The sequence below is a fragment of the Rhinichthys klamathensis genome, unplaced genomic scaffold (assembly GCF_029890125.1).
Source record: "Rhinichthys klamathensis goyatoka isolate OS25496 unplaced genomic scaffold, OSU_Roscu_1.1 h1tg000370l_1, whole genome shotgun sequence".
Classification (NCBI taxonomy): Eukaryota; Metazoa; Chordata; class Actinopteri; order Cypriniformes; family Leuciscidae; genus Rhinichthys; species Rhinichthys klamathensis.
Window position 1 is genome coordinate 764,724 of NW_026606878.1, and position 25,763 is coordinate 790,486.

The following is a 25,763-nucleotide window of genomic DNA, read 5'->3' on the forward strand; positions in this document are numbered from 1 at the left end:
ATAATAAATTATATAAATAATATCATATAAATAATATTTACTGTATTATTGATAACTATTTAAATGTAAAAAATAATTTCTTCACTTGATAGATAGATAGATAGATAGACAGATAGATCATGTAATTACTGTGTTTGTTTATTTGTTTGTTTGTTTCCAGAACATAGTCTATAGGCTTAGGCTAGTGACATAGCGGCAATATATGATAGTCCAATTATATCAGCATGCATCTCCTTGATGAAGTCACTGGTGACTCCTTGATGAAGTCACAATCTCCAAGTTTTTAGACAGTTTTAGTGCATAGAATGTCATTATTAATAAGGGACTCATGCTTGCCAGCTTCATTAGGGAAAGCTCACTCCTCTATTTTTACCGCGGTAAAACTCTTCGCGGTGGCCCGTCAGATAGTTCAGAGATAGTTCGACTCTGTGTCAGACCAAGGTTCGACATTCCTCGTCCAGACAGCAGGTATAAAGCTCCCTCGTGAATGAGTGCGGACTGAAAGCTTCTGTCGCATCTTTGGAGACGCGCAAGGACCATCACCTTCACCATGAGTTACAGCCCAGAAAGGATGTCATCTTACCGCCGTCACTTTGAGGGTGGCCTGACCTCGTCTTCCACGCTCCAGGTCCGGGTGTCCAGCCCTTCGCCCACCCGTGGGCCCGCGCGCCACCGCTCCGCCAGTTACAACCGGAGCGGCACTTTGGGGCGCAGGACGCTCTCCGGATCCCGCAGATCACGCATGACCAGGTAAGCCACAGTAGTGGCCAAGTGATGCCTAGGAAAACAGACATCTTCACCCTTTATTCAAATATAATTTACATTCGTTTAAGCATATTGTGTAGTTGTGCTTGCAGTCAAAAGTTTTATTTGTGATAACGCAATTGGACAGGCTGTCATACAAAAACAAAAAAAAATAGTTTGAACTGATTGTTAGTCATGTATGCTTTTTCTTGTGAGCTTTTTGTTTTTCTATGAATTTTTAATAAAACCTGTTGCTTTAGTTTGCGTTTTTGCCAAATAATTTTGTCAGATAAATAGGCTACCTTAACTAAGTTTAGTATATTGTTCTTCGCTCAAATTTAAAATATTAAAACATATAGTTTACTCACATTTTGATGGCTTAATTGAGCTTGGTCATTAACCCCCCAATTATATATAATATAATTGCTGACTAAAATTAAATCCACAAAAAAATGGATTAGGCTACTAAATATTTACAGAATTTAAATGAAATATTAAAAACCTTAAATTATATAAAAATATAATAAGTAATAGGCTATAATATAATATACTATAATAATAAGTATATTATTTATAGACGTATTACTCTGATTATAATATATAATAATAATATGATTATTAATAGGGTTTAGTTCTCTATATTAACTATTAACTACAACATTTGCCTCAATAAACTCCTAATTACTGCTTATTAATAGTTAGTAAGGTAGTTGTTAAGTTTAGGTATTGGGTGGGATTAAGGGATGTAGAATATGTTCATGCAAAATATGGCATTTGATTAATATGTGCTTTATAAGTACTAATAAACAGCCAATATCCATATGCAGGCTAATAAGCAAGTTAATAGTGAGAATTGGACCCTAAAGTGTTACCAATTAAAAAAAAAATCTATTTCAAAATAATAAATGCTGTAAATGTATGTTTTGTTTCCTCTACAGCAGTGTTAGTATGGGAACGCTGTGTCTGGGCATGGGTTGGGGGGTTGCAGGAGGTGCTGTGGATCTGGACGCTGCCGCTGCTGAGAACCAGGCTTTCCTCAGCACACGCACAGGTGAGAGAAAGGAGATGGTTGCCCTGAACGACCGCTTGGCTGTATACATCGAAAAGGTAAGACACTTTACCTCTTTTGGTTTCTTTATGGTGCCCATTTTAAAGACAGCCCTGTAAGTTTTGGTGTGGTCGTTGCAGGTTCGTTCTCTGGAGCAGAGCAACAAGCTGCTGGAGGCAGAAATTGATGCCATCAAGGGTCACTATGTGAAGCCGTCCGGCCTGAGACTGCTCTATGAGGAGCAGCTGAGGGAGCTGAGGAGGATTGCAGACCAGATGAAAGTCCAGCGGGTGAGAGATGGAGGACCACAGGGCGATTATGCCTTACTCACTTACACATGTACACCATGACTCTCACTCATCTCTAGCCAGGATCGCCATGATAACTGCCTCTGTGCCCTTGTAGGACCTGGCGGTAGCAGCAAAGGATGCCATGGCAGGTCAGCTGGAAATGCTGAAGGTCAAATACGAGGAGGCTCTTGAGGCCAGAAAGAAGGCGGAGCTTGAGATCGAGGCCTTCAGACCGGTAAGAGATCCAACTTAATACAGAAAGTGTAACATCACTTGGATTTATGTAATGATGGGGTTCAAACTCCCTCTGTATACTAGGATGTGGATGCAGCCACGTCTGCCCGAATTGCCTTGGAAAAACGACTGGAAAACCTAGAAGTGGAGCTCGAGTTCCTACAGAGGATTCACAAAAAGGTTCAGACCATTTACATATCATTATGAAATCCCTATCACAGTACAGATTGCTAAGTTTAATTGTAATGTGTTAGTAATTGAAACAATAAAGGATATTGTTAGATTGCCTTCTTAATCAACATTTTCTGTATGTCAGGAAATCGAGGAGTTGATGGCTCAGATTTATGGATCGGTGGCTAAGGTAGATGTGGCCTTCTCTTTGCCCGATCTGGCCACCGCTCTCAAACAGATCCAGGCTCAATATGACAGCATCGCCGCACAAAACCTGCAGGTAATCGGTACAGGCCGCAAATAAACCTCACCATGCCTAATACTGACCTTCGGTGCTCACATGTTTTTCCCAACTGGTGTTCACTAGGAGATGGACGCCTGGTACAAAGCGAAGTTCCAAGATCTAAACAATGCAACATCACGGCACATGGAAACAGCAAGGAGCGTCAGAGAAGAAATCACAGCTTATAAGAAAGAGGTGTGGAAAATAGTGTTTTCCTCTCCTGTGCCTCATTTAACAAAAACACCAAACTGTACGGCCTTATAATTTAACTTGTGTGTGTTTGCAGATTCAAAATAAACTGAGAGAACTGGAGGTTCTTAAAAACAGGAATGAAGCACTGCTGCTCCAGATCAAAGAAGCCCAGGAGAAATACAAGAGAGAGGAGGAGGAGCTACAGGTAAAGACACGCCCCCTTCAATGTAAAACCCAAATTGGTACATCTTTTGAATAAGTAATTACTTCGCAATCGTTTAAAAAGTATGTTCTATTTAATGTGGATTTTTGTAGAGACCAGACATACATTTGTCACGTTGTAATTGTCATGTGACCTACCAGTATGAGTTGCGTCGCTTTACCGGCATTCACAACTCCAAAGTGTCCTTCAGCTGCACTTTTCAGAAGTAGTAAGTCATCCGGGTACTTTTTGCGTACAATAAATTCGGACATACTACTATTTTCGCATACTGTTTTTCGCCTACTTAAAAATTAAGTTTCTTAATTGGCATATGGCTCCATGAAGAACTTTCAACATCCATGGAACCTTTCCATTGCACAAAAGGTTATTTTAGTGTAAAAAGGTTCTTTAGATCAATAAAATGTTCTTCACACTAAGAAACAATGGTTCTTTTAAGATCTTGAAAGGTTCTTTGAGGAACCAAAAATGGTTCGGCATCGCTGCAAAAAAGAGAGTGCATGTTATAGGAAACTATGCAATTTTAGATGCAGCCAGTCAAACTTATAAACTATATAGGTTTTCAATTACCACTGAGACCTGCAGTGGCCAGTTTTTTTTTTTTTTGGGCCATCAAGCAACCATCCAGAAAACTCTAGCACCCACCCAAAATGCTTTAACAACCACACAGCAACATGCTTCAATCCCTCAGAACATCTTAAGAGTTTTGCACGAGCAAGCTACACTCACAAAACGAAGTTTATTTTAATATCTCACTAATTCATGTGTCATAGATCCGTATAAAGACTTTGAAGGAGGAACTGAAGTCTATTAAGGGGAAGATTGCGCTTCTGCTGAGAGAATATCAGGATCTGCTCAATGTTAAGATGTCGCTGGAGATTGAAATCACCACATACAGGTACTGCATTTCTGCCATTCCACCTTGAACCAACAATTCAGTGCTGCAGTGATAATGTATTTTTGAAGGCCAATCCGGAAGTTCGCATCACCCTGGTTCCCTCAACAAAAAAACGCTTGTTAATGCTTGTTTTGTCTTATTTAAAATCATTTTAAGTACTCTTGAGGCCTGCTTCGAAGTTTGCTAAGGCCCCCAAGTGGGGCCAGGACTCCTATTTGAGAACCACTTTTCTGTATAGAAGTTCTGAGAGTGTAACTCATTTTGCTGTGTCTCTGCAGGAAGCTGATAGAGGGAGAAGACAGTCGCTTATCCAGCATGGTGAGCAGTCTGTCTCTCATGAGCGCGAGCGCAGCAATGGTCAGCAGCGTTTCCGGGGCAAGCAGTCAAGGGGTCAGTGGAGCGGTGAGCTCATCCGCCTCAGAGAAGATGCTCTCCAGCAGCTCAATAGTCAACCACAACCATCACGAGTCCGTGGAGGAGTTCAGCCATGAACAGGCTGTGGAGATGACGGAGAGGAAAACGGTCCTCATTAGGTACAAGTAAACCGCTCTACTATAATATTACAGAAAATCCTGGTTGCAAGTTATATTAAAAGGCAATTCGAATACATGTGAATTAATTTTTCCAGAAGCTAATGCCCATCTCTCTTTGGTTGCAGAACAGTTAAGACAGATGAGGACATGATTCAAAGGGACACACAAGAGCGCACGATCACCATCTCTGGCGCCGCAGATGAGAACGATTGAATTAGACCCTTGTATTAGTCATGAGACCTCGACCTAAACCTTCAAAGTTCATTACTTAGAAAAACTATCAGACCAGAGAAATAAACATCACAAAGAATCTCTCATCCTTTACTACCTCCTTTGTGCTTTGACTAATCTGCTAAAACAGCATGTATTAAGCGTTTAACTGTGGGTCATCAATACAAATAAAGCTTGTTTGCACAGCATTTGTTTTTTTCCAAATGTTTCAGTACAGTTGTTCTGCGTCCGAAGTGCTTATATGGCAAATAAAGAGAATCAATGTTTTTATATGGAAACAAAAGTAGAGACATTTTACAGCAAAACACCAAAATGATGGTGCTAAAATATTTTATTTAATTAAAGAATTATAGCTAAAAAACATCAGTTTAAAATAGCATGATGCAATATACAGTCCAGTATGCCTTAGATTTCAGATCATTTAAGGCTTTAATTGGAGAACAGCCTCATGTTGATTGCACATACACTACCATTCAAAAGTTTTTTTGTGTTTTTTTTTTGAGAAATTTATATTCAGCTAGGATACATTAAATTGATCAAAAGATTTCTATTTCAAACAAACACTGTTCTTTCGAACTTTCCATTCACCAAAGATTCCTCAACAAAATGTATCAGTTTCCACAAAAATATGAAGCAGCACAGCGGTTTTCAACATTGATAATGAAACATTTCTTGAGCAGCAAATCATTAGAATGATTTCCGAAGGATCATGTGACACTGATGACTGGAGTAATGATGCCGAAAATTCAGCTTTACATCACAAGAAGATTTTTTTTTTTTTTATATATATATATTCAAATAGAAAACAGTTATTATAATTTGTAATAATATTTGGCAGTATTATGTAGTTTTTATCCAATAAATTCAGCCTTGGTGAGACTTTCAAAAACATTTAAAAATCTTACCGACACCAAACTTTTGTTCCGTAGTGCTATTTTCATTTTTTCACTCTATTATCAAGATGGCAGGTAAATGTGAAAATTATTGGCAAAATTGACAAATGCATTTTATACAGTCTGGTCTGATGAAGTGAGTCTGAGGAAATATTCACATGGATCATGGTTTAACATTCCCACATAATCATACACTTCCATTAATAAAGATTGTTGGTCATTCATACAGTACAAGAGTAAACTATTAACATTGGTCATCTTCCAAAACATTTGTTAGTGCAACAAAAAATATATAGTTTACAGTATTTTTAATATTGACATGATTTGATTGGATTGAATCTCATTGACTGATGGCATGAATGTGTGCGTGTGTGTGTGTGAGTGAGATTATTGTAAAGGTTTAGGCTCGTCTCCGACTCCTCCAGCGAGACGATACACAGCCAAGCTGACCTCATGAGCCAGATCATCAGCACTTTCCTGCAAATAAAATTAAAATAAAATTACATTGCAATTGCAATTACAATTAAATATATTGTGATATTTAGGGCTTCCCCAGACCAAATATTTTTCTAGTCCTTGTAGAGCTGGTAATTACAGCTTGGAAGATTGGAATTTTCTGAGAACTCCAACTTGTACCACATGACCGCTGCAGATTCATTTAGGCGTTAATAGTGCTGCCACAGAAATGCCATGCAGTCCGAGGACGCGAACAGCTTGAATGTAACGTCACATGTTGTCATCTTGAGACTAAGGTAATTACAGGATGGCGTGAACGCCGCAAAATGCACATTAAATTAAACATGTCGTACAGTAAATGCGGTACTAATTTACCTTCCACACCCCACACGAACACTTGGAAATGTGCCTAATAACAGCGCACATTTATCTAGGTAAACAACGTTGAAAGGCGAATGTTTGGATTTCCTGTCAGACATAATAACCTCATGGACCTAGCCTGGGAAAACCCAGACAACTTCCGGCAAATTTAGATTTGCTCTGAAAGTTAGTCTGGCAAAGAGCTCATTCAGGCCCATTTCCAATCCGCCGAAATCGAGGCACCAATCAGAAACGTTGGGGCGGGCTTTACACGATGACGACAGCGCTGGGATTTTGAAGCAGATTTTGTAGCCTACATTACAAAGATGGATGCCGCATCCGTCGAACATCACTCGTTCGAATCAGCTATCGCGTCTGTTTTAAGCGATTTGAACGTTTCCTTTTTGTTAAAAACCGAGCAAAGAACAACACTCGAAGATGTTTCTCCGCCGCTCTGCATACGTCATCTCCTTCATCGCTCTGATTGGTTTTAGGTCTATCCGCCACGTCCGTTGGTGACGCTCCTCTGGAAATGATTTGTCTATGACGCTTTGCCAGACCATAACTCAGTTACAATTGAGAATGGTCTGGTTTTAACCAGGCTATCATGGACCAGCAGTGTTAACGATCTGTCAGTCACAGACTGTGTGACGATCAACCGACTAATTAAAAAAGCCTCTCCTCATCAATTAATGTTGGGTCGACTATTAGGCAGCCCCCTAGTGATAAGCAAGAGAAAGTGCTTATAATGACACTAGCAGTGTGTGTACCTGTGTGTCAGCCTCAGCATAGACCCTGACCACATCTTCAGTTCCAGATGGTCTAACAAAGGACCGAGCGTTTTTGTACTTCTTGACAAGCGAGTCGATGGCCTCCTGCAGACCCTCTGGAGTCACGGCCCTCCTCTCTGCGTCTGTCGTATCTATGACACGCCGGTCTGACACCTGCAGAGTCCAGCAGTTAAAACACACACACTTACACTCAAACCTCACAAAACACACATAAGTACACACCGTGACTTTAAGTTGACGGTTGGGCAGGTCTGTGTAAACTGCATCCCAGTCTTGCACAGACATCCCTCTGATAGCCAACACAGCTTCAATCACTAGCATATCTGAGATAGCGTCTCCAACCGTCTGAGGAAGAGAGCAAGGGAGTTAAGTATGGAAAATTACGCCTAGATTTATATCTATAGGGCATCTGAAGATGCAGCTTGATGGCGTATGTTTTTATACCTGGTTAATCAGATTAACTGTGTTCTCCAGGATTTTTAGCGCACGTTTTTTCTCATCGTTGGTGTTCGGGTCTTTCACCAGCTCCAAAATCTGTTTCTGTGCTGCTTTGCTGAACAAAACCTGAAACATATCAGCAAAAAACACTAGTAAAACCACAAGTTTCAACACACTACTAACCAAACGCATCCAGGCCCCGCCCCTTTATTTTGCATATGCCTTTGGCAGGAATCATTTAAATGAAGAACATTGTGAGGTGTGCGTTCGCGGTAAAAAACTTAAGGCATTTCAAGGAGTTCAGAAACAGTGCGCACTGATATAGAGAATAGCTCACTTTGGAAGCAACATTACACACTAAAGAAAGTTGAAAATGTAAAAAAGCATAATAGGTCCTCTTTAAAGACTCTAAACTGAAAAGCTGGTTCAAAAGTAAGTTTGCTGAACTCTGACCTGCTAATTTAAATAGTGAAAATTGCATTATTTTGCAATGAACTCACAGTTCCATGTCCATTAGCCTCAAAATACACTCCAATATCATATTCCTGCGCCGCATGATGTAGGTGCTTCACTCCTGTTTTCGTACAGCAGACTGTGACCTGTTGAAAGGTCAAAGGTCACCTTAACATCTCATAAACACTGAGTAGCAAGAAATTGGAGAGTACTATAGTAACAGGACATATTTCTAAGAACATCACCTTCATGACGTCCTCCAAGTAGCGAGTTGAGCTCCCATTAGCATATGCTGTCTGAACAACAGCAATCTGTAAATTCAACCCAGCCTGAACACACACACATAGACAAAATTAATGTCCGAATTTAAATTTAGAAGTGGCTAGTTCCATTCTAGACCTTATTCATGTGTGTAGTAGAACCTGTGTGAGCAGCTCTTTGAGATATGTGCTGATTAGAGTAGCGATCTTGTCTCCGTCCAGGAGATGGAAGCGGCCCTTAGAGTCAGTATAATAGTAAACAATGCGATCGGCATCACCATCGAACGAGCAGCCGCGTTCACCTGCTGTCATACTCACACCTGGAGAGAGAAAAGTGAGATTTCTCTGATTATTCGGTATGAACAGATTTAAGTGTTTTCAAGGCTTCTTTCATTATATTGTAAATTAAACTCTCTCTGGTTCGGTTTAAACAAACACAAATATTTAATCATCTTTTCATCTCATATGAAAGGGTTTTTTCCTCATTGGACGTTCAATGAATTTTTATTTTCATCCTTCAAAGAGTTCTGACAGACCTTGAGGAGCTTTCTGCTGGACTTTGACGTAATCTGCTCCACACAAGTGGTTGAGTTTCCCACTGCTGCCATCATTTGAAAGCATGACCTGCAGTTCGGAGCGTAGAAACATCTCCATTTCTCTCATCTTCAATGCACCAATGCCGTTGGCTCCATCCACCAGAAGCTTCTTCTGATCATCAGTGCGATTTGGGGCCTTTGGAATACAAGTAGAAAAACACTCAATGCTAGAAATAAACAGGATCATTAAAGTGCCCCTATTATGCTTTTTTTGGACATTACCTTTCATGTAGTGTGAAATATAGTCGTTTGTGAATGTAAAAAGGTTTGCAAAGTTTCACAGATCAAAGTATACGATAAATTAAGTTATTGTCTCCCAAAAGAAAGAACAGATTCTGAACTGCCTGAAACGAGTCGTCAGTAAATCCAGCCTTACTTCCTGCAAAAACCTATTTAGGTTTGTAACAAATTTGCTTAATGCCAATCTATGGTCTTCACTGGCCGCTGGCAAACAAAAAACTACTTTGACCAGCCCTAAAACACTGCAGTTGCAGTTTGGTTTGTTTTGCCGATTTTGCCTGCACTTCCAATGGATGAAGACTCTAGCCCAAAATGATGCAGTAAAGCCGGAGCCATCGTTACTATTCCTATCACTGTGTATCAAGCTGAAATTCAGATATGGTAATAGGCGTTTCGTTTCTGATAAAGCGGTAGACCAATCACAACAGGGTGGGATTTAGAAAGGAGGGGTCTAGAGACACACTGTGAGAAAAGTGGTGATGCTGCAATGTATATTATGAGAAAATGAAAGTGACCTTGGATGCATGCAAAATTATTGTAGGAGACCTACAAAACAAAATGAGGAACCTTTAGCGTAATAAGGGCACTATAGTGTTTGGAGATCATGCAGAAGCTTGTATGTCGCCCTTACGTTCTGGGTGAGCTGAAGGAAAGCCTGTGAGAGTTTCTGGTAGTAGCCCTCAACAGTGGGACTGCCATAGCAGCCATTTGTGTTGCAACAGCACACCATATAATGCAGCTGGGGAGTGGTGACCAGACCATAGTCTTTTAAAAGAAACACACACCCATGATCAACACAGAATAACCAACAGAGCAATACATCAACCTTTGTACTGTCATATCTCCCAACTGCACCTACACTCTAAAAAATAATGCAACGGCAAGACTACTTTAATTTTTGTAATGTTAGGAACTTTGTGAACACACCATGAGTTTTGCCTCCCAAACTGGAAACGCCATCCAATACAGCCTGAGAGAGACTGACACTGCTTGGTCTAAATAAAACAAACAAAGAGAAATAAAAGATAACTTCGATAGTCCACTTTAGACATTCTACTAATTATAAGTAACTTTGTATAAGTAATAACAAACTAATAAAATAATTATAAGTAACTACATGTCAACTAGCAGTCATTAGAGTATTAGTAGACTGTCTGCTAAATATCTGCTAACACTTTATTTTGATGGTCTGCCAACATAATATAATAAGCTACGGCTTCAGCTTATACCTTTTTCAGTTGATAATGTATAGCTAAATGTGTATGAGGACCAAAAAAAATCCTGATAATGATGATTACAATAAGCATGATTACTTTCAGCTACAATATTGAATCACATTTTCAGACTGTAAAACATCTGTTGGCACTGGCAGTGTTTTTGACTTGATCTACTGGCTTGGCCACTATGAAGTCTACAGGTTTGGTAGCTTTCAACTGTGACAGTTGTTAACCTGCCTGCTTTGTAAACAGAAGCCAGGCTTACCTGGTGTCTTTGCCGATGTAGACACTCGCTGGTTCACTCATGCTGATGTCCTCTTTCTCAATAACATCTCTCAGTGCTTTGAGGAGAGAGTCCTGCTCGGCGTTAGCTAGCTGTGTGGCGTATTCCTCCCACACTGCTGTCACCATCTCCCCCATGGGGTCAATTAGCTTCACCCCATTGTCTTCCTGAAAAAGATGATAACATTGCAGCAACATCCTCGGAAAGTGAAAATGCACCACTGTTCTATTGATATGACAGTAAATGTGGACACACATGTGTGCATCTCTTACCTCTGGGTTATGGGAGGCAGTCACCATGACTCCTATGGTGGATTTTGTCTTTTTAGACCTCAGAGTTGCCAATAGCCCCATGCGGAACATGATGTGGTCCAGATGTTTGGCGTGAGTGCGGAATCCAGCTGTGCCATATTGCAACTTAAGCCCCTCTGGCTTCGGATGCAGCTTGGACTTTTGAGATACCTCCTCAAACTGAGCCATCTCTGAAAACAAAGACAAAAACAACTCAATGTAACAATAAGAAGCAGGAGAAGAAAGTTCAACACTCTTACTTCAGCAATAAACAAAATGAAACACAAATGTGATGTTTATCTAAAGTCATTTTTGCTTATTCGTGTGGTTGAACTGGATCATCGAAGGTCAGCAGCAAAGACATTGGTTCATAAAGTAAGAATAAATACATAAATATGTGTAATTTAACATATTTAATTATTGCAGGTTTATGTAATATTTCACTGTTTTTATTCATTTTTGAGGAATACTGAATCTGTTTTTGTGTAAAACGAGTAAATGCATGTTCACACAACACCTCTGCTCTGCATTTACTCCAGATTTCTCTCACATGAGGACAGGAGAGCTGTCAATTCATGTATTGGAAAACAAAGTATTTTGTGTTACTTATTTGAAAGAGTAGGCTAACTGAGATATTTTATTGTTAATTTAAAGAAATGCATTACTTTACTATTAATGAAAAAGTAACTTTTAATGGGTTACCCCATAACATGTGCTTCATGTAGTTAGTTATATGCATTGCTGAGATTGGACTATAAACATGAAAAACGTTAAAAACCCAAAGCAGTTTGCGATTTAAAGTGCACACACCTCCATTAAAAAACTGCAATAATCAAAACAATAATCTTCCAATCAATCAATCCCGCGATAAATAGCAAGGAGTAATTTGTCTGTTCCAAGTAATATATCCCAGAATGATAAATGAACAACCGAACAATAAAACATGCACACTTACAGATATAAATAGATGTAAACATAATCATAATGACATTACAGTTGTTAAAATATTAAAAATGAATGAATGAATCTTCTAATCACACTTTTGCAACACATTATCCGTGTATGCAAACAAAAACAAGACAACTGAACTCTTATAATTAGTTAGAGTATTTACCATTAAATGAGTTTACTATGATGACAGTTGATGAAGTTTACACTCACTCTGCTGTTTCTGCGGCTGAAGGGCGTGAGCTCTGAGCAGCGCTTCCTGCTTCCCTGATTACGTGGCTACAGTGACGTTAGTCACCACGCCCCCTCTACTGACGTACACAGGAACGTTTTGCATATTTTAACCATAGACAGTAAAAGAAAGGGTTTAACCCACAGATCAAAGTTTAATTATTTCAAAGGCTAGCAACCTGTGCTAACTGAGAATGTTCATTGTTATTCCTGAAATACTGAGTTTTACTATAATAATAGTATTCTAAATAAGAGTTCCAATCACAGATATAATAAATATGAAATAAATCTTATTATTATATTACAAAATATTTATTATGTAAATATAATCATGTTTTATTATTATATATATATATATATATATACATTATATCTTAAAATAACTTAACTTTAATAACATTTTCTATGGCTTGTATGGTGTAGCCCCAGATGTTTGTTTTTTTTAGTTCATTATCAGCTGTGTAAACAATGTTCAGAAAACATGTTTATGCAGATGTTGTAAAACTTTTATTTTTATTTTTTTACAGATGTGTTTCCATTTCAGCATTGGGGAACAGCTTCTCAAATGCCTTTGCACTGTTTATGTCTGTCTCATTTTATAAGATGATGCCCGTTCCCCCACGTACAAAGGAACAGTAAAAAATAAACATACAAAAAAACAAAAACATAAGAGGGGCCCTTCATGGTTTGAAAGAGACTTTAACACACATGTCTGATGTCTGACAGAATGAAGCCATGCAGCCAGACAGAACCAGGAGAGAGAAAGTTTGCGGCCCCTGGCCAAATAACAGTTTACTGTTAAGCTCCCCCTCAGTGAGGACCCCTCACCCTCACACACACAAACTAACACTCCTTAGCATGCTCTGAAAGGACTTTCAGTAATCTGCTTGGTAGACTTAACAAAATCAGCTCTTGGATAATATGTGCATTCTCTGTAATCATTTTTTGTTTGTTTTTTTATGTTGATGTTGACAAGAAGTTTTTGCAGCTGCTTCAACAAGAAGAGGAGGTCCTCATGGCAGATTCCTGCGTCCCGCTGTGTGCACTCACACACTACATACAGAGCACAATGGCACATGGCTTTCCCGTCTAAAAGGCTTTAATTACTCGTGTTGATGAATCTGGGGAAGACTGCTGGCTTTGTTTCTTGCCTGAGCTCTGAACTGGATGGTCAGTTTCCAGGGTTACTCTGCATGAAAGGAGGTGCAAAAACAAGTGGCATAGAGCAAATGAGAAAAGTATACTGGTCTTACTAGCTGACTGGTGAGTACAAAAAAATATTGATAGATCTCACATTTTACTTAAATGAAGATTTGCATTTGAATATTTGACCAATGTCTTTAGCAGATTTGTATCACTTTGAAAATAATAGACATTCTACTATATTGGTAAATTTGCAACTACATGTCAACTATCAGTCATCATCAGAGTATTATTAGACTGCCTGCTTAATTCTGCTAACACTTTATTTTGATGGTCGCCACACCAACTGACTATAAGTAACTTTGCAAGTCCACCAACTTATTCTAACCCCAACAGTTTACTATTCTATTAGTTGACAAATAGTTGTGAAGTTGCTTATAGTAGTAAGTAGAATGTCTAAAGTGGACCAATGAAATAAAGTGTAACCCTTGTTGTTTGTTTACTGTGATTTAAAGTGTCACTTTTGATATTTGTGCAAATTATTTGTGTACTCTTTGTGAAGATCTGAGAGATGGGGGTCTCTAAAAGAGCGCCCGCCACTGATAATGTGTCCGATGAAGGTAGCAAAAAAACCATGAAAGATGATGCAGTTCATCTCAGGAGGAGGATAGGGCTGCTGCCATCCATTTCCTTCATCATTGGCACTGTGGTGGGCAGCGGCATCTTCATCGCCCCCAAAGGCGTATTGATGAATTCGGGCAGTGTGGGATTGTCCCTGCTGGTCTGGGCTCTGTGTGGCGTCCTCTCCACTTTTGGTGAGGAACATCTTTGGTGCTTATACACTGAACAGATCAAAAGTTTTGTGTTTTTACATTTCGTTGGATTAACAATAAAAACAGCATGTTCACTGCACAATGAATCTCACTAACAGCGTGTCTAACAGAGGATTCGTGAGTTTGCAGAGCTCAGCACTGACCAAAAACTCCGGTGTTTTGAGTGGTGGGTGGATTCTGACTAAACACCTCTGATTGGCCATTGCATTCAAGAGATCAACAAACATGTCTGTGATTGGCTACATTGCTCACCGCTGCAGAAACACATTGTAAATAGAAACATTTGACGTTCTCCAGAGCACAAACACAAAGGTACTTTGCCTCTAATCTGACTCGTCTGCTGAGCTGTGGAGTTGACAAACCACACTATGTGATTGAGAAAGTTGACACGCTTTCTATCTCTGCTCTATAAATAGACAACTTTAGATACTTAGACTGACTTTAGAAGAAGAGCCTAGGATGGGCTTTTTAAATAATGCCTTTTAGGTTATCATCCCATTTCAACAATGCAGAGATAATAGTCCCAAAAAACTTTAAACCTGTCCACAACATTTTGGCCTATTCAACCAACAACGCTCTTCTGCTCATCAAGGCTACATTTATTTGATCAGTAAGAATACAGTAAAAAGAGTAATATTGTGAAAAATTACAATTTAAAACACATCATCCATTATTCCAGTCTTCAGTGTCACATCGGGTTTTTTTTAACAGTTATTTTAAATTGTAAAAATATTTCACCATATTCCTTTTTTACTATTTTTCATCAAATAAATGCAGCTTCTTTCAAAAACATTTAAAAAATCTTTATTATTCAAAGCTTTTGACTGGTTGTGTGTAGCTACTATTTTCACTTTTAGCCTATTCAATGTCAAACCAGTTTTTAAATATTGCATGTTCTCTTCAGGTGCTCTGTGCTATGCTGAGCTGGGCACAACCTTTACTAAATCAGGGGGCCATTACACCTACCTTTTGGAGACTCTGGGGCCCCTGCCTGCATTCCTGCGACTGTGGACTGAGTTCATATTCATCAGGTGTGTGTGTGTGTGCGAACAGTGTTTGGGTTTTATTGTGTTCAGCGAATTGTTAAATGTCCAAATATAATTTCAGACCTGCAGTGGCTTCCTATGTGTCTCTGGCTTTTGGCCGTTATGTAGTGGAGCCGTTTTTCTTGCCGTGTGCCGCTCCGACAGCTCTGGTTAAACTCGTCAGCGTGCTTGGAGTCAGTGAGTGCTGTTTTTTTACGATCAGCAGTGGATTACTAACGTTTAGTTTGTACAGCGAACTAAATCTGTCATGTAAAACGGTCAACTATTCTATCTATAGCGTTTGTGGTGGCAGTGAACTGCTGGAGTGTGTCTTTGGCAGCTCGTACGCAGATCTCGCTGACCTTCATCAAGATGTTTGCTCTGATTCTGATCATCATCCCGGGCATCATGGCTCTGGCCAATGGTAAGAATTGCATGCTGTATCTACTGCAATACATTATTCATTTAGGATTACTTTGGAATGTTTTCAAACAAAATCTATTCATTTTACCTGCATAAAGCTTGTTAAAAAAATGTTTTAAAATTTTCAATAGGCATGCATATTCGTGTTTATTAAAATTCAGTCCCAAGTGTGTGAGATGGGAAAGTATATGTTCAAATATATATATATATATATTTTTTTTTTAGATAAAAAAAAAAGTCTGCATAACATCTGGTGTAAATCCTCATTCGGGTCAAAACACTTTGAAAAAAAATTTCTTAAAAATATATATTTTTTACAATTAAAAATATTTTTTATTTCAGTTTTAGTGTATAAAATTAAACTGGCAACACTCTTAAATATAAATTTGACTTTTTCATGTTATTTCAGGTGACGTTTATTTTATTTCAAGTAACAAAAACTTTTTTTTTTTAAATGGTTTTAGCTTCAGTTAATAACCCCATTTTGATAATTAATTTCATTATGAGAAGAGAGTAAGGAAACTGACTTCCTATTTTCATTTTTTCTGTTTCAGGGAAAACTGAAAATTTCCAGAATGCCTTTGACTCTGATTCTTTATCTCTGACCAAACTTCCTTTGGCCTTTTATTCAGGTCTTTATGCATACGGCGGATGGTGGGTATCATGAGTGCCAAATATCTTAAAGGAAAGGATTAAAAAAAATAATGTAAAGTTTGTTTTTTCTTACAGGTTTTATTTAAATTTCATAACCGAAGAGGTAATTAACCCCAACAGGTATACAGACCTTCTTGCATTGCCAAATTGAAACCTTGACAGAATGTTTTTATGAATATATAAAGACACCTAAGATTCCTTTCTCATATATTCTTGTTAGAACCATTCCATTGGCCATCATTTTCTCCATGGTTACAGTTACCGTGTGTTACGTTCTGGTCAATGTGGCTTACTATACAATGATGACCGCAGATGAGTTACTGATATCAGATGCCGTGGCAGTGGTTAGTAGTAGTGGACCACAGACAATTTTAGAGATGAGTATTACAGGATCTAGTTTAGAGAGTAAATGTCTTGACTGTGCTGTCCTAAATGCATTGCAGACGTTTGCAGGTCGGGCTCTGCAGGGTATAGCTCCAGCAATACCCATATTAGTCGCTCTTTCCTGCCTTGGAGCTCTTAATGGAGGCTTTTTTGGTTCACCCAGGTAAGGATCTCAGAAACGTAAAGGCAAAAGAAGTTGTGCATCTAAATTTATGTTTAATAGCTTTGGCTTTGAACGGTTAAAAGATTTTGAAACTCTGTTTCTGCAGGATGTTGTTCGTGGGAGCCAGAGAGGGTCACTTTCCAGTGATCTTCTCCATGATCCATATTCGCAGACAAACACCGCTGCCAGCCGTGCTTTTTCTGGTACAGTCACATCCAGTGCTGAGTACACTTTCAAAAATAAAGGTTCCAAAAGGTTTTCACAGTTATGCCATAGAAGAACCCATTTTGTTTCCCCAAATATTTTATTGCGTAAAAAACATTTTAATCTGATTATGTAATCCAGATTACATCATCCCTCTAGCCATATCTGGTTCTTCCATGATCGTCATGTCCCTCCTGATGTTTGCAGTATCCTCTGGTCATCATCATGTTGGCAAGAGGAGAGATCTTTCAACTGATCAACTTTGCGTCATTCTCCCGTTGGCTCTTCATTGCCATGGCGACCTTGGGAATGATCATCCACCGCTACAGATTTCCAGAACATCCCAGACCGTTCAAGGTCCATTTAAATGGCTTATTAATTGATATATTAATAGGAATTTGTCACTGAATTTATTAAACATTGGTGTGACTTTCTTCAGGTCCCTCTAGCATTTGCCATGGTCTTTACCATAGTGTGTTTCTTCATCGTGGGCCTGTCCTTGTATTCGGACCCTTGGAACACAGGGGGCAGCTGTGCCCTCACCATCTCAGGAATACCTGTGTATTACCTGACAGTCAAGAAGTCATATATACCTGAACGCTGGAAAAAATCCTTCAGTAAGTACTGCAAAGCACCTTTATGTATTGAATCCATAAGCTTAACATTCATTTTAATATGATTCTTCAGTAGAATTATTCCTGGGATCAGTCAAGGCTCCAATCGCTGACCTAAACTTCATTGTGTGCAGATTATATCAGTCAACAGATGCAGATTCTTCTGGAAGTGGCTCAGCAGGAAGTTCAGACCTACTGATGGAGCATCACCAAACCAGCGAAATTCATGCGCTGAGTGTTGCGATTGGCGTCAAAGTTTTACATTTTAGTGGTGCTTGCTATAACTATTGCTCATTTTAACAAACCCCTAACCACCCTACACACTTAAAAACATAGGTTTCAATAGGGGGTTTTTACAGTGATGCCATAGAAGAACCATTTTTGGTTCCCCAACGAACCTTACAGTGATTAGTTCACCCAAAAATGAAAAAATGGTCAATTACTCACCCTCAAGTCATTCCAAACCTGTTAGACTTTTGTTAATCTTCGAAACACAAATTAATATATTTTAAATTAATTCTGAGAGATTTCTGTCCCTCCATTGACAGTCCACGCAATGACACTTCAAAAAGTTCATATAAAAATCGTAAAACTAATCCATATGAATCGATCAGTTTAGTCCAAATTTTCTGAGGATTTGATCGCTTTGTTAGGTTTTAAATCACATATAAATCTTGATCAGTGAACATAAACAGAAGCTCAACTGTACTTGCTTGATGCATAAGAACAAATGTCATTGGTTCCTGCAGAAGCTCAATCGTGCTGGGTAACACAAGAATGGACCTCATTGGTTCTTGCACATCAAGCAAACGTCCTTGAACTTCCGTTTACCATATCTGATGTGTGCGTTGATGAATGTTTATATGTGAATAAAAGCCTAAATTCAATCTGTTTATCATTTAAAGCGATTGAGTCTCTTCAGAAAATTTGGACTAAACCGCTCAATTCATATGGATTCGTTTGACGAATTATTCGTTTTTATCTTTATGAATTTTTTGAAGCGTCAAAGTGGTAGTTGTGTCCAAAGAACTTGAGGGCGAGTAAATGACAGAATTAAAAAAATGTGGGTTCTTTTAAAAGAACCATTATTTTAAAGTTGAATATTTTAATAATCAGGAGAACCTTTTTACTACTATAACCGTTTGTGCGATGAAACCGTTGATGCCAATAAAGAACCGATCCTTTTATTTTTTAAAGTATAGCGACTGCACAGCAACATCCTGGCACCCTATCAATTCCGTCAATCAACACTCACATTTTCTTTAATAAAATTCTAGTTTTTATTTAAATCAAAGAGTCAAAGACAGGAATTAAAAGTGCCCTGGATTTTTCTAATTCCCATTTAAATGCATTTTTAAAGTATCCCTTCATTCTAAAGAGAAATAGGTACAATAGGAAGAGAAACCAAATTGTATGCTTTGTTGGAAATGACGATTGTAGTTTCTGGTCAAAGCAGGTTTTCATAGCTCAGTGAAATGCCAGGTAGATAACTTTAATATTTCAAAACGATCTTCACAAGAATCACAAAACACATCCTATTATTGTTTTTGGTTTTTTTCAATGGCTGGGTCTGAACGGGACATCTTTTTATGTTACCAAAAGGTTGACTGTTGAGAAATGTCAAAGTTGATTAATAAATAGCTTCGAAATCTTACAAAAGCCAAGTATCTTGGTAATGCTTGGTAATGACAGTGACAGATTTTCAAATGTCTGTGCTTGAATGTACTTTTATATTTTTAGGATTTTGTATTTAACTTCTAATGCTCATGTGTTCTGACATTTTAACACCGTCAATCTGTCAACTGTGTAGTTTTGTATATTTATGACATCTTGCATTTTTTTTTGCTGTTTTTACATTGGAAGAATACAATATAATGAATTATATTGTGACATGACATGAATTAACAGCTACATTTGATGGTAGTCTTCTAAGCATTTGAACTCTGCATGCTTACTAATCACTCTATACATAGAAATGAACATTAAAAGCTTTGGAATGCACCAAAAATCTCTTAGAACGCTCATCTTGGTCATATCCAACATCCAGAACACAAGTGTCTTAAATTGTTCTTAATAGCAAAAATACATGAATGCAGAAAAGCAGCAGAGATGAGTCACTATTACGACATGCTTGTAACCATGAAAACACATTATAGGATGTTATAAACAGCTCGATACTCCATCTAAACGACTGGTAAATTCTACAACAGTAAAAAAGTGCAACACTTACATGACCATCTGCAATTAACTAACAAACCCTTCATTCTAAGAGAACTTATATAAGGTTTTGCATACGGTTTTATTTTATATGCCAAATTCTCTTAAAAATCTCTTTTTGTGTGTCATTTTCACCGTCAATCCATCTGGCTAAACCAAGGTATTCAAAATTATTCCAAAACAAAGAAATAATGTAAAGTTGGGTAGTGTAAATGAATTAATCTGTTAAATCTGTTTGTCCACTTGCTTATAATACACACTCTGTCTGTCTCTCTCTCTCTCTCTCTCGCTCTCTCACACACTCACATTTATATATTACAACTTGTGCAAAATAATTATCTCTAAGTACATTCGTCACTAACAGTTTTGCTCGCAAATAAAGGCCTACATATCCAAAACACAAACACGTACAGTAATAGGCAGTGAAATAGCAACATTTGTTAGCAGAGAAATTAAGAAAATACTTATAAAAATAGAAGAGATCAAAAGCAAGTAAATAAGAGTCAAAGGCAGTGAAGGAAGTTAAGCAGCTCAGATAAAGGAAGTCAGGAGTCACTTCAGCTCAGGGATAAACTGGGACCAGCTGATGTTTGCCATGCCGAGATCATCGTCCTCCAGGCCGGAGAAGCTGATATCCACTAGAATTTTACTCAAGCTGTCGTTCATGGTGTCCAGGACGAGCCCTTCGGTGAGAGAGCGGTTGGCGATGCCCACCTGCAGCAGCTCTCTGGAGCAGGCCGGGGTGGAGCGTCTCGGGGAGGGTCGGGCACAGGTGAGCAGCTCTCGAGGGGAGTTGAAAAGCGGCAGCTCCTTAAACGGTGTGCTGTTAAAACTGAAAGGTGTGTGTTCGTGCCGCTGTGGGGTGAGCTGTGGCCCACTGGGCGTTCGAATGGGGCTAAAGTCCAGCACACCTCCCTTCCCGACAGGAGTGATCCTCCAGGGCTCCAGCACTGTGGGTGGCTTGCTGGGAGTAGATGAGGAAGGGTGGCTGCCCTTGATGGGCGTTTTAAAAGTGTATTCTCTGTTTGGGCTGTCAAAGTCGGGTTTACAGGTGGGCAGGGGCTCCGGATCAGGCTCCGCCTCCTGAGTGTCTTGGAAGGTGGAGACGTCAGAGACAACGCCTGAGTCGAAGAGAGTGCTGTCGGGGTAGAGCAGGACGGGTTCCTCAGTGGCTGGCCGGACCAGGCGTTGTTTGCGGCGGGAGCTGCTGTTTTCTCGCTGTCTGGTTTTGGGGAGCGGAGCTTCGGACGCCACAGGAGTCAGAGACACACACACAGGCTCCTCCTTTACCTCCTGAGAGGCGGGATTACACAGCATCACCGAGCTCACGTCACTCTGCGAGACCTTACATGACACACATTCGTTAAACACGAAATGCTTTCCTCAAGAAATGAATTCTCTGTTGTAAAAGACCATAAAGTTGAATTCTGAACTACCATCAACCATTTAAGGCCCAGGTATACTTCATTTCAATTAACACGCGTACTATGTGTATAGGCCTATAATTTGGGGGGGATCAGGTAGCCGCTATTAATATGTGAGGTATTGAAATCGGTTTTGAATGTGCGCTCACTTTTAACGTTTGCGATCACGCATACTCGTGTGTACAGGGAGTGGCGATACTGACTGCTCGGACAAAATCGGGCTGCACACGAATGGTGTGAGTGGACGTCCGTGGACCCTCCCGATGACGAAAATCACATCACGTGGACTGCTAAAGTATACTTTGGGCTTTAGACTAGCTTCTATCAGTTGATGACCATACATGACCAGCCCGATAGCATGTAAACCATCTACCATTTGGTTTTAGGTGGATTTTCAGGTGGATAGGGTTGGATGTATTGATTTCCAATTAATTGACCATTAATTAATTACCATAATACTCAAAAAATATCATTCAAATTTAATTCAATGTGTTCCTTGCCATCTCTTTGTGTAATTTACTAGAAATTTCTGAATGAAAATTGTTTCAAAGTAAATCCTACCTCAAATCTCTCTCTCTCTCTCTTTCTCACACACACACACACACATATAGGTTTTTACCTTAGGAGCAATCCGGACCCTCTTGCTGGAGCTGGGAATGGAAGCGATTTGAGTGTGTGGAGGAGTGGCGAGAGACACGGGACTGGAGGTGGGCAGGAAGAGTGACTGACCCAAAGGAAGCTGGATGGGAACCAGGTACGAGTCAGTCCGAGGCAGAAGAGGCTTCATCTTTCTCTCTGAGGGCGAGCGGAAATAAAGGACCGTCAGGAAACAGACTCCAGTGCTCTGAGTCATTCATCTCTCTCATCCAGCCCAACACTCACCTGTGCTACCGGCGATGGGTATCGCTTTCTTCACCTCCGGAGGACCTCTCTTCTGTTGCTACGGGAACAAAGAGGATTTGTTTACATTTGTTCAAAGTGTGACGTTCAAAATAGCTACGGCGTCAAGGCTGTCTGTCTTTCTAAGGAATCTTAGATGATAAAAGGAACAAAACAAGCGATGATCTCGAGCTGAACATGCTTCCTTCTGTCTGTCTGAATCTCCCTGAAATAAAATAACTGATTCCTGTAGAAGTTGAAAGGCTGGTCCCTGTCGATCTGCCCGTGAGAGGATGACTTAGAGTACGAAAGGGGATCTTACTTGATGGTAACCAACTTGTGTGGTCTGAGGGCAAGTGGGGGTCACTGGGTCAACCAAAGGCTGTGGGATGAGCCAGGAAATGAGAGATGACCACATTTGAAAGGATAAAATCGCATATGGACAAAAGCAGCACTGTAAATGACTGAGATATAATAAAGCGAGAGTGTGATTTGTATTAATACACACCTTGTAAACCTGGTCCAAAGTGAGACAGCGGTTTGCTTCCGGTCGAATCGTCCAATAGGAGATCTTGCCATCAGGAGACGTTTCACGGACAAACATGTCATGCAGTGAGAGATTATGACGTATGGAATTCTAATAATAATAATAATAAAAAAACAAAAACAAATCACTCTCAGACATCATTTATTAGAAATTTTTGTAAACTGAAAATGAATTAACTTTACACGTTACCTTCCATCCGGGTTTTGCGACATTTCTGAAATACGGAAAATGGTCTTCGATCCAATTGTAAATTTCCTTCAGGGTCATGTGTCTGTTATTCTTGCTGTTGATAGCAAACTGGATCATTGCCATGTAGGAATACGGGGGTCTCTCGGACAGAGGGTTCTTCTCCTTTTCTGGACATTTGGGCAGCTGAATGAAGAGGAAAGAAACAAACAATTTTATAAAATGTCATTCTAAAAAAGCAAACCATTAGGGGTATAACGATTCGTTCGATACACGACGACACTAATGTCATGATACTTCAAACATAGAGTTAAAAAATAGTGCTTTTTTTAAAACTACTACTTCTAACACATATTGTAAACATTTAAAGGGATAGTTCACCCAAAAAGTTTAATTCTGTCATTAATTACTCACCCGTATTTCATTCTAAACCAGTAAGACTCTGAAGATCTTTTTGAGGAAATCTGAGAGCTTTCTGCCCTTCATTGAACTACCGCTTTGATGATGAACAGACTGAATTTAGGCGTTTATGCATATATAAACATCCATCAACTCACACATCAGTTGTGGTAAACAGAAGCTCAAGCATGCGAGAACGTGCAAGGACCAATGAGGTTCATTCTTGTGTGTTACGCTGAACTTCCGCATGTGAATAAAAGCCTAAATTAAATCTGTTCATCCAAAAGATCTTCATTAGTGTTCCGTAGAAGATAAAAAAAAGAGTCTCACGGGTTTGGAAGGACATGAGGTGACTAAATGATGACAGAATTTTTATTTTGGGGTAAACTAACCCTTTAAAATAGTTTATTCAAAACATTTTCATAATACTTGTTTATAAAACGTGATACATTTTTAAAAAATAGAACATTTGCAATAGACAATAGATTTTCATTTCATGCCGTCTTTAATGTTGTGTAGCCTACCTGATTACAATCACTTGGATTGTCCTTGCTAGGGCATTTTTGGTTCGATTCCGGTCCGAGTCCATCAGAGCTCATTTTTCCCAGCCACTGGATGTTCGTCAGACTATCATCAAGCGGGTAGCACTCAGTCTCCTTTTTCACTATTATCATGGGGTAAACAACAATTCAAAAAAAGTCATCTTACATTCTTCACAACATCAATAACTTGCAAACATGCTCTTAGTCATATCCCTCACCTTTCCCAAGATCAGCCCCGGGTTCTGTAGAAAAACACCCAAGGGTTTTGCTTTCCTCTGAACTGGTGCTGCCACTGAGCAGGATGAACTTGTTTCGGCCCTGAGGCCCGCACTCCTTCCCTTTGGCTGTCAGGGCGCTGATGACACTCTGCAGATCGGCTGCTTTCGGTATCACCACCACCTGTGTGTCCAGCATTGTGGGGTGGTCCATGATGCGGATGCCATCGGGGAAGCAGCGGGCGGTGGATGGGGTCCTGGTCTGGGTGGTCTTGGAGCGCGGCCCATCTGCCTCATCGCAGCCTCCATCAGATTCACTCTTCTGAAATGGCAGCTTCCTCCTCTTCAGGATGATGGGTCTCCTCGGGCTCTCTCTCATTGTTTGCTCACAGCAAATGGATCTGTCTGATGCCTGTCTAACAACATAAACCATAAAATGTTATACGTTTTTAATTATAAATACAGTGTATAGGAACTAAGTTACTCGACTACAAAAACTGGAAGCTTCGCTACAGTTGCGCGAAGATGAATCATACAAACAACAAAATAACAATACATCTTGAATCAAAAGCAGATTAAGTGTCAAAACAAATGTGACACATTTGTGAAAATATAAATCAAATATATAGAAATATCATATATTTGCAGATCATGTCCAAATGTACCGATAAGAAAGTCTGTTGATAAAACGTCTTTTTGTCCAACGACTCTTCAATGACGAATCTAGTTCTAGAATATAAAATACCGTTACAAACTGATTACTTTCAATCTGATGTACTGTATTGTTGTAATTGTTATTATAATGACGACAGATCATTCCGAAACAAAAGTTTTTGTGCAATGCAAGGTCTGTAAAAATAATTTGCTTTTATTTTTTTATTTATCTATAACGTTATTCGCTTAGATCGATGTTTTAAAACACATTAAAGATTATTATTTTCTTAAAATGAATAGAAATAATTAATACACTTAATTATTAAATTGTAAACGATCTTCCTTTATTATCTGACATGCGGCCTAGTGATTCGTCTAACGTTAACTAACCTACTGTACACCTACTGTTTAATTCATTAAAAATAAGACACATATCAAATAATGCGAAGCGGATCAAACCTTCATATCATGTCAGCCGTGCAGACGATGGTTTATTCGAGTTAATCTGGCAGTGCTGAGAGGTCAAATGTATTTTGATGGGGTAAATGAAAGACTCCGGAGTCCGGAGACTCTTGTGCGCATTTGGTGAGATTTTGAATTTTGGCGCAGAGCGGTACAGCTTTGTCACGTGATCACGCAGTGCCCAATGGAGACTACACATGGGCGGAGACATCGAGTGTCGAGTGTCGCTGTTTTCTACTGTGCAGTAAGTTATAATCCTTTAGGGGGCGATCGGCGGCCCGGATTGACAAAGTCTAAAATTGTATTCTATTGAAACATTCACCAATTCTATGAATTTCTACCACATTTCTTGGATGTAAACCTACTACCGCAATTTAAAAAAACCTAATTCAATAATCACAAACGAATGCGATTGATCCGCTGAGAAAAGTAACACAGTTTATGTAGTCTGATCTATTTTTGATGATATCTGATTAATGTTTCGTCGGTCTGGTC

General features: G+C 39.2%; 4 protein-coding genes across 6 annotated transcripts; 2 read left to right on the forward strand and 2 right to left on the reverse strand.

The window, feature by feature from the left end:
- The first annotated feature begins 486 nt into the window (after positions 1-486).
- Positions 487-4,864, forward strand: ngs (notochord granular surface). 3 transcript variants are annotated; one of them, XM_056233446.1, is made up of 11 exons: positions 487-750; positions 1,683-1,851; positions 1,933-2,082; positions 2,198-2,317; positions 2,401-2,496; positions 2,633-2,767; positions 2,855-2,965; positions 3,057-3,167; positions 3,956-4,080; positions 4,359-4,613; positions 4,739-4,864. In XM_056233446.1, the coding sequence occupies exons 1-11, from the start codon at positions 551-553 to the stop codon at positions 4,824-4,826; spliced, it is 1,560 nt and encodes a 519-aa protein (XP_056089421.1). In that variant the 5' UTR covers positions 487-550; the 3' UTR covers positions 4,827-4,864. The 3 variants fall into 3 exon arrangements, with proteins under 3 accessions (XP_056089421.1, XP_056089423.1, XP_056089422.1); XM_056233448.1 differs by having other exon boundaries at positions 488-750; positions 4,744-4,851; XM_056233447.1 differs by having other exon boundaries at positions 488-750; positions 4,709-4,785.
- Positions 4,865-5,718: 854 nt separating this feature from the next.
- Positions 5,719-12,394, reverse strand: pgm3 (phosphoglucomutase 3). Its single transcript, XM_056233445.1, has 13 exons — positions 12,283-12,394; positions 11,104-11,312; positions 10,814-10,998; positions 10,259-10,326; positions 9,963-10,096; positions 9,032-9,227; positions 8,658-8,815; positions 8,481-8,564; positions 8,283-8,381; positions 7,789-7,908; positions 7,567-7,689; positions 7,324-7,497; positions 5,719-6,214 (listed from the first exon to the last, which is right to left on the reverse strand). Exons 2-13 carry the CDS (start codon positions 11,308-11,310, stop codon positions 6,125-6,127), a joined length of 1,638 nt encoding a protein of 545 aa, XP_056089420.1. The 5' UTR covers positions 11,311-11,312; positions 12,283-12,394; the 3' UTR covers positions 5,719-6,124.
- A 734-nt stretch (positions 12,395-13,128) lies between these two features.
- On the forward strand, positions 13,129-18,147 carry si:ch73-352p4.8 (cystine/glutamate transporter). The gene is made up of 13 exons (XM_056233449.1): positions 13,129-13,563; positions 14,006-14,258; positions 15,181-15,307; positions 15,384-15,499; positions 15,600-15,725; positions 16,279-16,378; positions 16,454-16,498; positions 16,599-16,722; positions 16,822-16,925; positions 17,032-17,128; positions 17,337-17,486; positions 17,569-17,746; positions 17,878-18,147. The coding sequence occupies exons 2-13, from the start codon at positions 14,015-14,017 to the stop codon at positions 17,940-17,942; spliced, it is 1,476 nt and encodes a 491-aa protein (XP_056089424.1). The 5' UTR covers positions 13,129-13,563; positions 14,006-14,014; the 3' UTR covers positions 17,943-18,147.
- Positions 18,148-20,024: 1,877 nt separating this feature from the next.
- On the reverse strand, positions 20,025-25,413 carry foxm1 (forkhead box M1). Its single transcript, XM_056233464.1, has 9 exons — positions 25,266-25,413; positions 24,156-24,568; positions 23,920-24,059; positions 23,000-23,182; positions 22,772-22,900; positions 22,586-22,645; positions 22,267-22,324; positions 22,004-22,179; positions 20,025-21,304 (listed from the first exon to the last, which is right to left on the reverse strand). The coding sequence occupies exons 2-9, from the start codon at positions 24,529-24,531 to the stop codon at positions 20,513-20,515; spliced, it is 1,914 nt and encodes a 637-aa protein (XP_056089439.1). The 5' UTR covers positions 24,532-24,568; positions 25,266-25,413; the 3' UTR covers positions 20,025-20,512.
- Between the last annotated feature and the right edge of the window lie 350 nt (positions 25,414-25,763).